The sequence below is a fragment of the Harpia harpyja genome, chromosome 16 (assembly GCF_026419915.1).
Source record: "Harpia harpyja isolate bHarHar1 chromosome 16, bHarHar1 primary haplotype, whole genome shotgun sequence".
NCBI lineage: Eukaryota > Metazoa > Chordata > Aves > Accipitriformes > Accipitridae > Harpia > Harpia harpyja.
Window position 1 is genome coordinate 15,399,580 of NC_068955.1, and position 12,971 is coordinate 15,412,550.

The following is a 12,971-nucleotide window of genomic DNA, read 5'->3' on the forward strand; positions in this document are numbered from 1 at the left end:
ATGGCAGACAAGATCTCTGGTCTCTGCTTTACTGGGAGATGCTGTGAGTGGCCTTGGGCACAGAGCAGCGTGCAGCAGCCCCAGTAACCTAGCTTGCAGGCTCCGGTCCCGTGGGCATAGGCACAGACATGCTGCTGGCCCCATGGGACCGTTGGCATTGCCGAAATTTAACTGAGTGCTTAAGCATCTGCGAAGGGGGCCATGACAAGCAGAACAACTCCTAAAATGAGGCGTTTTGCTCCCCACTTCACGATGCTTGATCTTGCTGGGCCAGGCTTCACCAGAAGGATGTTTCTTCTCTGGCCATCCCCTGGTTTCTTCTGCAGCTGCTGACGGCCACCTGGGCTTGCTCATGCAGCCAGGGTCAGCCCTGGCTATTAATCTTCCGCAAAGCTTTGCTCTCTCTTGTGTAAACACTGTCCGCCCCTTACCTCAGCTCTTCCCGCGCTGGGACTCATCCCATCCATGTTACTCCTGTTTGTGCAAACCCACCCTCGGCATTTCCTTGCACCAAAGGGACAGAGCGAAGCTCCTCTCCTCCCTTCCCCCCACTAAAAAAAAAGAGAAATAACCTGCAAAACAGCGGGTTTGCAGGAATGACATACGTGGCCTTGGGACCCAGAAGGATGGACATCAGCTTAAGCGGTGCTGATGGGGCTGTGCTGGCTTGGTGCTTCCCCTGGGGCCTTGTTTGCAGAGGGGCACAGGGAAGCGACCAGTTTTCAAACACATTCAGCTGGTCTCTCTTGCTCCCGGGGAGCTTTTCTGATAGCCTGAGCACATGTTTGTGGCCAGGGCCACAAATACTGGAGCAATTCTGCCTTGGGCATCATCAACGCTGCAGCTCACCTGAAGCCTTGACCAGGGACTCAGCAGATCCATAGTCCCATCCTGGCTCCACATCAGATTTCCTGAGTGTTATCCTGGAGCATCCACAAGCTACTGCTACACATGCAGTGGAAAATAACCCAGCCTGGGCTGCAGTGTCCTAGACCTACATGGCATCACTGCTCGGCAGTCTAAGGGGATGCTGAAGTGCGGCAGGAGCTGGGCTGTGCTCAAACTTGTGGCTGAGCAGCCGTTTCTGGTGCACACTGCCTGCTACCCTCCCTGGTGAGCCTGGTGATGGCATGTGTTTTTTGTAAACCCTCAGCTCTTGCAGTCAGTTCAATATGAGACTCCCAAATCTCAGAGAAATGCCCTATATTTCAAGCCACTGGCATCATGGAGGAGGCTAAGCATCTAGTGACACCTCCTAAGAGCCCAGAAAGGTAAAGAAAAGACTCACCCACATTTATTATGTATTTTGATCCTCTGAGTTTTAAACTAATATGTGAGTCCCACATCCTAATTCCCATTCCCAGGTGACGTGACAGCCCTGCGTCCCAAAACCATCCGTGAAGCCACCTCCTCAGGCCAACGCCTGCAACGTGGCTGCCCACCCAGGACCCCCAGCCAGGAGGCTAGTCTCCTTGTGAACGCAAGGAAAGAAATAGGAAAAACCCAACAAGCCCCATGCAAGGCCAGCCCGCATCTGGCACCAGCAGCTGTGTGCTCTGGGAGGGCTGCAGCTCTGTACAGCAGTAGAGTATTCACAGGCAGGGAGCCAGAGTCATGCAAGTGCATGTGACTGGCTCAAAGCTGGATGGGAATGTGATGATCCAACCCAGAACTTGAGCCAGTGTTCTAATCTCTGGGTCTTCATGCCTTCCTCATCCAGCGATCTGTTCAGGCCAGCTCCTGCTGATGTCTTTTCTATGGGGACAAGCAGCAACCGAGTTTGAAACACCTCTGGTCCAAACAAGCTAGGGCCAGCTCCGGTGCAGAAGAAAACCAGGGACTTTTTGATTTTGTTGCGCTGCTTGTCTTTTGCTCGCCTGTGCGTGGTCCCAGAGACCAGGCAGGCAGCAGGGTGCTCCTGCTAGAGACATGGAGCTGCTCCTTCTTCATCTTGCAGTGATGCCCCAAGAGACCCCCTTTGTACAGGGGTGCTCCTAAGCTCATGGCAAAGGTGTCTTTCCTGTAATGGAGAATAAGGCTTCAAGGGGGATTTGGGAGCAGCCGGAAGAAAGAAGATGCAATAGCTGGAGGGAGAGAAGGGCGGTATCAGGCTAGGGCTCTTTCAGGTCAGGTTTGGGGGTTTTTTGCATCTCATTCTAATTTTCCTTCTTGCTGTGTTTCAGCTATGACTTTAAGCCATCCGGGACTTCAGAGCTGGAGGAGGATGAGGGGTTCAGTGACTGGTCCCAGAAGCTCGAGCAGCGCAAACAGAGGTGGGTATGACACAGCCGGACCGAGGGGAGGGGAACCAACATGCCCAACAAAAGGATAGTCCCTGAGGAGGGGTGACCAAGCCTAGGTCAAGCCTAGCATGCATAAGAAAAAGGCCAGAGGCTGGAGCATCAGCAGGACAGTACGGGCCCCGCACGGCTGGGACGGATGCTCTTCACCTGCCATTTGGGCTAGTGGGGAGGAACAGGCTCAGGGACTGCCCCAGGCTTTGGGGATGTTTGGATTGAGCTTTTCACTCCAAGCAATGGCAGCCTGCCAGGACGCCTGGGTTTGGAGGAGTGACAACAGTGGATTTAAGCCACCTGAGCTGCTGCAGGGGTTGAAATGGCCCCTAACATAATCCAGGCCAGCCTAAAAAGCTGTTCTAAGTTATTGCTGCTTCCTGGCTCATGTCAGCATAGTGGGTGTTGTGGCCTCACCCCACCTTGTGCTTGACTCCTCTTTCAGCAGGGGAAAACAGGCAGCAAAAAGTCCCGAGAGGTGCTTGTGTGCCAGCTGTTTAGTCCCCATTCCCATCACTCTCCCCTTGCTGAGCTGAACCAAACTCCTGCCTTAACTACATCCCTTCGATGCCATCAACCTGCATGTGAACTCTGTGACTCAGCTGTCTCGGCAGCTTGATTTTATAGGGAATTTTGCCCCTGTGATGACACAGCCTCTTCTTTACCCCCGAGACAGAAATAATGCCTAAGATTAATATTTACTGATGAACAAATAAATAGAGCTTGCCTTTTTCTTACCTTTTTCCAAACACTGTAGCTAAACCACTCTGTAAGCTGTACCTTTTCAGCCCTGACCCCATAAGCACTGCTCAAGCACCTCACCATGGTGTTGATTATCACATCTGTGGGAGCAATTAGAAATCAGCCCCATCTGCTTCTCAGCATGTTGCCTCTTTTTCTGCCTCCCTTGCAAAGAGCTTGTCCGGAGAGAAAGGCTGCTGCTATTCCCTCCTTGGCCTTCAAAAGAGAATTAGCTGGAAGGGTTGTGTTATCCTCTCTGGGAATTGCTCCTTGGATTTTTTATGTGATGCTTGTGTTTATTCTGTAGTGGGTCAGAAGGGTGCTGAGCAGGGGAGGTGGCATCCATAGCAGGTGAAGCCTATCAGAGAGGGGTGGTGCTTTAAAGGCAGTGGCTGTAGGTGAGCAGGCTTTTAGCTGGAGGCTGGTTGGGAGAGGCAGCTGAAGGTGCTCAGACGCTGTGGGCTTCCTGGGAGAGGGCTTTTTGCAGAAGCTGGGCTTCCTTCCTTCCTAGCAGGTGCCTGTGCCCTATAAAGTCCCTTCAGCAGCTTTGCCCTTAATCATCTGCCTCACCCAAAGGACAGGCTTGGAGTGAGCACAGGTAGGCTGGGTGTCTGTCTGGGATGCCTGATGCTGGAACAAAGCAGTGCTGTGGCCAGGGTTTTCCAACTCCCCTCTCTCCTGCTTAACTGAATATGGAGCAAACCCTGTTTTTTCATGTGAAGGATGTTTAGGTGGTGGCTACAAATGAGGGGACAGGGACAGTTGCTCTCCATTGGATGGTAGCTAAGACAGCTTGTGTGTCCCTGGAGGGCCTTAGTGCTAAGGTGTGTTTTCTTTTTGGTTCTGGTTCCCCACTTTGTGGGGGGAGATCCATGCTATCAGCTGCATGCAAGAGGGTGGGAGCTGTGTCAGACTAGCTGCCTCCCATACAAAATTGCTGGGGTGCAAAAGGCATCCTATAGACTGCATTGTATCTGCTGGCCTTAACTTTTAATATGAGCTTGTACTTTAGCTGGAGGCATTGCTGGCATCCTGGGCAAGAGAAACTAGTCACTTGGGCCCTCGGGGCCCATTTGCTGTTGATGACTGCACTGTTGTAGGAGTATGATTAGTAGCAAGCCAAGCGAGCCAGCAGATGCATCAGCTTTTTCCCCATGTGGTCAGTGAGGAGGGCTGGACGGTGGCTGTCCTGTGAGCTGCCTTCCCAGCAGCAGAGAGGTGGGTGGAAAAGTCTTGTTTGAATTTTTTTTTCATGTTTCGGTGCTGGCTGGTGAGTCAGCCTTGCACTTTGGCAGCTGCCGGCTAGCCAGCTCTCTAGCCTTGCTGTCACAAGCCGGGTGATTTTCTAAGAAATGGGTGGGAGGAGAAAGCTATTCTTTGGCTGGGGAAAGTAAGATGACAATAACATCTTGGTGGATGGCTGTGAGCTAGTGGGAGCTCTGGGGTTACGTGCTCCCACTGACTCTGTGCCCAAAGGCACGGGCTGCTCTGCTTTTGCAAAGCTGATTGCTTAAACAATCTGGGTCTCCTCTCTGCAGCCTCAGAGACCTGGAGGAATCCTCTTGTATAAACCCCATTGTGGCTTTTTAAACCTAAGCCAAGGGGTGACCCTGGCTGCTTTGGGACTCCTTTGTTCTGCTGGGCTGTGACATGACTAAAGGTGTCATTTATTCCAGTGGGCAAAGCTGAGGCTCGGGGTCAGGCGTAGATATAGTGTTGCTTGTGCAGTACTGTGCCTTGGAAACAAAAATACCCCCTGTGTGAGTGGCTGTGTAGGCTTGCCCTGCAGTTTAGCTTCAGCTAGGGAAAAGGGGAATCTTGGGAAGCATGTTCATGTGTTGTTGGTTGGTTCCTTCTCCAGCAAGAGGCTCTGTTAACATGGAAGATGAGTGTAGGCATAGGAAGGCTGCGTTTGGTGCTGGGAACTGTGGGGCAGTATCAGATCTGTGTTGTGCACCAGGACCACAGAGCACACTGGCTCACCTGGGATTTGGGCTGTAGCTGAGCAGAGAATTGAGCCAGCACCACATCACAGCGGTAGTGTCCTCTCTGCCTGGGGTCTGAGTGGAGCTCTGATCTCTGTTTTCCTGTGGGTCTTGCCCGTGGTGAGGCTGGAAACACGCAGATACCTTCAGCTCTGCCACAACTCTTGGTTGAGCTGCGTCTTGGACATTCAAAGAGTGAAAGTGTGATGTGACTGCTGTCACGTCTGGGTGCCTGGAACTGGATGGGACCATGAAGTGGCTGTGAGCCCAGCAAGTTGTAGGCTTGGGGGAGTGATAAATTTGTATTTCTAGAGGTCTGAGGCACCTGATGGCGTCTGTAGGCTCATAACAATGTGTTTTGCTTCTTTGACCTCTCTCTTCCACCTCTAGGTCTCCACGACAGTCATATGAAGACAACGGTGGTGTGAGGGAAGCTGAAGTCAAACTGGAGCAGATCCAGCTGGATCAGGAAAGCCCGGAGGAGGTCCAGGAGGAGAATGTGGTTATCAGGGAGGAAGAGAGGCTGTGCCAGGAGGAAGAACAGCTCCAAGAGCAGGAGGAAGAGGAGAGAGCCGAGCAAGAGGTGGGATCAGGAGGAGCTGACCACCTCCTCTTCCCAGGGCTGGTGGCAGAGCTGGGGCTGGGGGCTGCTCTCCAAGAACTCAGCTCACCATTGCTGCTAACATTGCTGGGTGTTGAGCCCACACAGACATGCTTTCACGGCATAACCAGGGGCTGGTGCCACTCTTGCCTATGTGCATTCTTGGGGTCACTGCCCGCAGCCTCTGCCCTCTTGCAAGGGTGGTGTGTTTGCTCCCAGTGTTTGTGGTTGTTTAGTCGTGTCCCTGCAATACTGAGAAGGAAAGTGCTACCATTTCTCCTGTGGTTTTGTGGGCAGTGAGTAGCTCTTCAGGAAAACTCAAATCTAAACTGTACTGCTTGTTTTTCTCTTCCCAGCCTTCACTGCACCTTTGGAGCACTTTGGCTTGATGCATCTCCAAAACTTGCATTGCTCCCGGCTGAGGTTTTCTTTCTTTGCTTTTCTGACGAGGTGTAATTCCTGGTTAATGAGAGAGACAAAACTCGAACTTGAGTGGTGTGCAAGTCTGTTAGGGTGGCTAAGCTTCAAATATCTGTTGTTGTAAATGGATTTTGACTTGCTGAGGCTAGTATGCTTTTTGCATTTGAACTGTGCGTGTGTCTCTTTCTAGCCCTTTATTCTGAAGGCAGCTGCTCTCTCTCCTTGTGGCCTCTAAATGAGAATTTCATGTTTTCCTATCTCAATAGTGGTAAGAAATCTTTATTAACTGATGCAAGGACCCCTTTCGATACCATTTTGGAACCTTGAATCTGCAAAATTTCTCCGATTCCTCCCCCACCCCCAAATGACACATGAGCTTCTTCCTGTATGTTTCAAAATTAGATGATGTGAACAAAAAAGTTTCTGTGCTCACATGTTTGTCTAGTGTGATGCAGGAAGCCTGGAAAACAGGGGAAAAATCACTTTTGTTGCATAGTAAGCAGTTTGACCAGCTCATTTCCTGGCTTGTTAATTTTCTGCATTCAGGAAAAGAAGAGAAGAAGAAATGAAGAAGAAGAAGAAGAAACACCAGAAAAACGCCAGAAGGCCCCAAGCCCTGCCAGCCTGGAAGAAGAAGAGCTGTGTTCTGACCACACCGCCATGTGCTCCACGAAGGTTTGTGTTCCTCGGGCCCCTCTGGAGGCATGGTAACTATTGCAATAGAGCATCTAATGATGAGGAAAGATGATCCAGGGCTTATGGTAATGTAGGGGGTGAATCCTGTTATCCCACTCCTGCTACAGGCTGGGACAAATCACTTGATCTGTTTCCCTCATCTTCCTTGGTTGTCAACCTCCTCTCCTCCTTCTTTGCCTGCTTGAGCTGTTGGAGGCCGTAACTGTCTCTGTGTATACTTTGCCAATCACCGTAAAAGTCTAAAGTTCATTGAGGACTCCAGAGAATTTTGTAATACTGAGAAAGATGTCTGTGCTTTCAGCTTGTGAATTTGTTCAAAGACTAATCAGAAAATGAAATTTCCCTTACCCCCAAAACTTGAAGCACTGCAATTTCCCTACCTTACTTGGAATAAAATCAGAAAGTATGACTTAAGTTTTTTAAACATACGGGGGTTCCTGATCTCTGAAGCATTGTGTCCTTCCCAATTGCATCTGTCTGCATTAATGCTCTTGTGAAACTTTCATTTTTAACACCACCTGAATTGCATCTCGTGACATCTGTTGCATTTACTACAAATCCTCAGTTCTGTGCATGTGCTTTTAAATACAATAGATACAGATAAGTGATTTCTGTAGTGAATGGCTTTTTGTCTTTGTCAGCCCTAAGCTTGTTGATTATAGCAGTGAGGGAAATGGTGAGGAGCCTGGGTAGACTGTTAATCTGCTGATGGTATTATCTTTGGTTTTTTGCATTTAGATATGTGCTATTTGCTTAGTCAATATTTCCTGGATGGGGAGGATTGTATGAGCACTTCCTCTTGCACCAGTAAATAGATTGTAAGAGGAAGGTTTCATCATCTACAACCATCAGATTCTTGCTCTTTATGGAGAAGCCTTTTTAAAGTCAAATAAAAAGAGGGGAGAAAGGGTGGGTTTGGATGCAGACCACATGCTAATGTTAGGTTTGAAAAGTGGAGTGGGGGTGGCCAAAGCATATCCCTGGAGTGGGACTGGTGGGGAAATATGGGAAATGCTTCCAGTGCCTTTTATGTGCTGAAACTTTTGTCATTACAACCTCAGAACACAAATGGCTTCCTGACCTGAGCTTAACTGCTGCTGCTAGGATTAGCCCAGGGAAAGGCTTAGAAATACAGTCTCTGTGTTTTATAACAGTGATGTCAGAGCTCACCAATACACAAAGCCAAAAGTAAAGCTGTTCAGGAAAAATATGAGCTTGAGATCCTTCCAAAGGAAGGAGGATCTTTACACCCCAGCTAGCAGGGCTTTGTGCAAACACTAAGAATTAAACACATTGACCACCAAGAAGGTGTTTTGGCACAGGATCGCTCAACAGAAACACTGCTTGTAGTGGAAAGATGAGAGCATCTGCAGTGGGTGGTGAGGTCCCCTGCCAGCTGTGGCTGGTGGAGGCCAGGTACACATCTGGGGCAGGCAGATATTGGATTGCAGTGTGATGGGGTGTTTGGGGTTCAGAGCACCAGTGTGCCTGGGGGCTGAAATAGATGTGAGGTGGCAGGGAGGAATCTTCATACCAGCCCTGTTTTGTCCCAGGCTTCTTGTGAGCTCTGAGTTTTGAGGTTGGCTGAGTGAGGAACTGTGGTTTCTTCTGGCCTTCAGAAAGCACTTTGGACCAGAGAAATGCCCGACTCTCACTGCAAGGAATTGCCCTACTGGGCAGGGGGCGGTGGTCTCCAAATAGCTTAGGGAAAGTTTGTTCCCACCTAGACCATCATGCTGAGATCCGCTGTCACCTACAGCCTTTTCTAGGCCCCTCTGTGTTTAACTTGATGCTCATTTATGACCTTTTGGAAGCACCTGTGGGTGGTTTGCATCTGCACAGCATCTCTCTGGCAGGGTTGGCAAGGTTTTTTTGTATTGATATCTTATCTACTTGTGATTGAGAAGCTGATGTATAGGCAGGGATCTACCAGATTCCCCTTTCAGGTGCTGTTATGCCCCATGAGGTGCCAGCCTGCCCATCAATGTCCCAGAGGGATGAGCAACCCAATCTCTGAAGTCCCGCCTTGGAGGCAAGCATTGATTCCTGCAGCACCGAGCAAAGGAGTGAGCTGGCAGCAGGCAGACAGCCTGCCCAGCAGAAAAAGCTGGCTGGTGGGATATCTGTCACGCTGCTGTGTTGGGACCATGCAGAGTGACTCTCCCTAGCACATCTCTATTAGCCAGGGTTGCACCATTTGGTGGTTGTGCTCTTCCCTAATGAGCCTTGTGCTCTTGGGCACTGCTGTTAAATGTGGCCTCTCTGTGATGCTGTCTTGTCTTCTGCTTAGCTAAAATTTAGCACCAGCATCCTGAAAGCATCTTAAAATGAGCACTTAGTGCTGCTTTTTATCTGCTAACTTGATAGGTGTTGTTTCCCATGGCACAGGCAGCAGTTATACAGGGAGAGAAGGCTCCTTGTTACTTGGTTGCTGCTCCTTGGCTCTGTAGGAGCTGGTGTTAAAAGCGAGCCTCCTCTTTGGCTTGAAAGTGATTTTTCTCTCTGTGTTCTTGTTTTCCGGGGCACGAAGGAGCTGTGAGGTTTAGCAACATTTCAGCTTTCATTTATTCAGTGGTTGTGAAGTGTTTGCTTGCCTTCCTGTCTCAGCCAAAGAGTTCTTGCACAGAAGCCTCTTGTGCAAAACTCTTCCCTAATGGCTTGACGTGAAGGGCTGCCTTGCAGGTGGCTCCACGTGCTGACTTGCCCTGTCTTTGTGCTTCTCTGGTGTGGATAAGTCGATGTAATTCATGCCTGTGCTGCTCTTGTGCTTGGCTTCTCTTCTGCAGACATGGCTGGCAGTGCCCCTAGTTTTCCCCCTTGTCTTTCCACACTTGCCACTTCCTCTGTTGTCTGGCTAGGAAACCAAGTGTCTGAGAGATACCTAGTCCTTGAGCAGAGGGAGTAGAGAAAATGGCCTTGGTTTCTGTTTCAGCTGTCAGCCCAGCTGCATGCTGTTGGTTTGCCCTGAAACTGGTTGGGCTGCTACGGTGCACTGGTGCTTTTGGTTGTGATTCTGTTTACCTGCCTTGGAAAGGGGATGCTCACTGTCTCTCTAACCAGTGTGGGAACATGGGACTGAGGCATTTCTAACCAAAATCTGGGTGAGGGATCAGGGAAGAGAAATGTTTTGCGTTACGGTCAGCTGAGGTGACCTACATCCATCTGAGGTCCATGGACAAAAGTAATGTCTTTGTCTTTTCTCTCCCACTTTAGATCACAGACAGAACTGAGTTGCTGAACCGCTCAATAAAGAAAAGGTATTTCTAGGGTTGACCTCGGGGTAAAGCAGGTCACTTCCTGCAAATGGAGGATGCTGGAGGGCCCTGCTGTGGGGAAGGGCAGGAATGACAGGCTGCCTGTGGCCCTCAAAGTCCTCCCTTCTTCTTGAGGCACCGGGGGATCGCCTTAATCCTCTTCTCTCCTCTGCTCTTCAGTAACAGCATAAAGAAAACTCAGCCTCCCCTCCCTGTGTCGAAGATCGATGACAGGCTGGAGCAGTACACACAGGCTATTGAGGTGGGCTGCTGTGTTGTCTCTGTGTCCCCGCTCCCCAAGGAGCCCTCTTTGCTGGGCGTTGCTCTCCCACCGTGCCTCTTAGTCTTACCATCTGGGAGGTGACAACTGAATCGATTCCCCTTGGGTGGCAGCAACGCTTTCTCTTGTCTCTATCTCCCTCCACAGTATAAAGTAGGTTTCTTTAGCGAGCTGTCCCATCCTTGTTTCCTCATGTTCCTTGCTTAAAGGGTGGAAGTATCTGGCAGGAACTAGCAAGACCCTACAAGTCTCCTTTTACAGCCCCTCATCCCTGAGGACCTCCAATTGGGGGGGGGGGGGGGGGGGGGGGCAGGGCGGTGTGGTGTGGAAAAACCACACACTCCCTGATGGTGATCTTTCTCTGGTTATTTTCCAGACATCCACAAAGGCTCCAAAACCTGTCCGGCAGCCCTCTCTTGACCTTCCCACCACGAGCATGATGGTAGCCAGCACGAAAAGCCTCTGGGAGACTGGAGAGGTGGCAGCTCAGTCTGCCATGAAGTCCCTGCCCTGTAAGGTATGGCATTTGCAGGACTTGCCTTGCTTGTGCAGGGGCGGAAGGGTTGGCCTCTGGGCACAACACGCATTACGTTTACATTAACCTGTTGGTACGGCTCATTGGTGCTGCCCACCAGCTCTAAAGGCATCTATATTAGAGATCCAATCACCTTCATCAGGATGCAAGGTCTACCACGTCAGGGCTTTCCTTTGTCTATGCTAGGGCCCCAAATTGTTTCTTGGTGACACAGCTAGGAAAGCCTCTGATGCTGGTTGAGGCTCTGTTTTGAAATGGAAATAAAATCAGCTGGTGGGGAGAATGTGTGTGTCTTCTGCAGGGGCTAGGACTGAGCACCAGTTGTTGAGCACACAGTTGCAAGATGATAAATTTGTACTTGGAAAATGCAGATTATTATGTATTGCTCTCTTAATAATTTCAGTTTCTGGTCATTGAGAGTGAGGCTGATTCTGTAACACATTGGTTGCAAAACTGTGTTTATGTGAGCAAAATTCCTTCCACATAAGAAAAGCCTTGATGTTAACATGTCTTGAATAGTTGACAAACTTAAGAAAATAAACATCTTGGATCTCTGATGCAGGCTCTTGTTGAAGAGAGTGAGAGGAAAACATAGGATATACTGGGAATAGGAAGAAGTTTTCACAGTCACTGGGTTTAGCTGCAGCTGTCATAGCTCAGATGATGTGATATTATAAATAAAAAAGGACGTCAGATGTGTGGGTTTGAAAGGGATGTGAACAAAGGCATGTTCAGCAGCGTTAGCAGTAAAGGGTAATGAGAACATCATCTCCTCAGGATATCGTGGCTGGAGACATTGTGAGTAAAAGAAGCCTTTGGGAACAGAAGGGCAATCCCAAACCCGAGACCAATATCAAGGTGAGTTAGTATCTGTGTGAGTATGAAAGCACTTGCTCTGCTGTGAAAAAAGAGCTCTTGGCTGGGTTGGAAGTACTGAGAAGATGGTGATGTTCTGTTGGGACAAGGGCTGCCTGTATCTATCAATGCAATGGCATACCTAAGAGCTCTTCCTAACAGTGAGCTGCTATTGCTTCAGCCCTAGTAAAAATGGGGGCAAAAATTGTTTTGTAACCAGTAATACTGAAGGGTCTCATGACTAGCATGTTGTTCTCAGCCCATGAGTTGGGAGCCCCAGCCTTCTAGGCTCAAATTCAACTGCACGTGTGAGTTACTTTGGTCTTGTTATGCTTTTTAATCTTGAGAACAAAGAAAACATGCAAAATTAAGTGGAACTGAACCTAAGACAGTACCAACACTTGCACATGGATCTGAGGTTTTGTGCCTACCGGTACATTTGTGGGAATGCCTATTAAAATGCAGCAAGCGGCTGTTGCTCGAACTGTCCAGGCTGGGAGAGGAAGATCAAAGTATCTTGTCTGTTCCTCAGTCGGTACTGCTGCGAGTATGTGGTAAATGAAACGGGCTCTTGCTATGGGTGAAACCAACCCTGGCTTGGGAGGTCTGGGCTCTTAGATGAGCCCTCCCTCATGAGGCCTGGCGTTGCATCTTCCCTTTCCTATTACACATCCTGTGCTCGCTGTGTTACTTTATGCTTATAGAAAGCAGTGGTCAGTCTGTGCAAAGAGTTTACGTGGAAGGGGCAAGAAGGGAGTACAGAGTAGGCTGACTCCAAGCCCTCTGGGATTAGACAACCATACTGCATACTCCTCTGGCTTCAGTTATTTGATCTTGACTGCCTAATTGAGGGAGAAAAATGCTGACTTTGGCTCTTTCTTTCTCTCCTGTTCAGTCTACTCCTTCTGGCAAAAAGTATAAATTTGTTGCAACAGGCCATGGCCAGTACAAGAAGGTGTTGATAGATGATGCTGCAGAGCAATAGCATGCCTGGAGAACTCATTAACCGGGTAGGTGGAGTATAACCTTGTGCTGTGTAACAAACTCCTGGTGGTGTTCTGGCAAGATGTTGGGGTTATTTCTGCCAGCTACACTTTGGGCAAGTTGGAAGGTACTGTATGGTAACACCTGGAGCCTTGCTACTGGGCAAACGCCTGACTTTGAGCTGGAAGGGACTGGGTATACAGCAGGGGTTTGTTTTGGTTTCTGACTTTCTGACGCTGCTACGAAGCTGGATACCTGTGTTTAATCTGCAGAGTAAGTCCCTTAGCTACTGCTGTTAGGGTGAAGATGTATTTGCCTTTGCTAGT

At 49.4% G+C, this 12,971-nt stretch overlaps 1 protein-coding gene across 2 annotated transcripts in view; it reads left to right on the forward strand.

Moving 5' to 3' along the window:
- The window catches only part of LSP1 (lymphocyte specific protein 1), a 50,219-nt gene that overhangs the window by 27,622 nt on the left and 9,626 nt on the right, over positions 1-12,971 (forward strand). For both annotated transcript variants that reach the window (XM_052810896.1, XM_052810897.1), the window contains exons 3-10: positions 2,184-2,273; positions 5,411-5,603; positions 6,588-6,716; positions 9,951-9,994; positions 10,172-10,253; positions 10,648-10,788; positions 11,584-11,664; positions 12,557-12,671. In XM_052810896.1, the coding sequence (XP_052666856.1) occupies positions 2,184-2,273; positions 5,411-5,603; positions 6,588-6,716; positions 9,951-9,994; positions 10,172-10,253; positions 10,648-10,788; positions 11,584-11,664; positions 12,557-12,646 (850 nt within the window). In that variant the 3' untranslated portion in view covers positions 12,647-12,671. The remainder of the gene's footprint in view (positions 1-2,183; positions 2,274-5,410; positions 5,604-6,587; positions 6,717-9,950; positions 9,995-10,171; positions 10,254-10,647; positions 10,789-11,583; positions 11,665-12,556; positions 12,672-12,971) is intronic.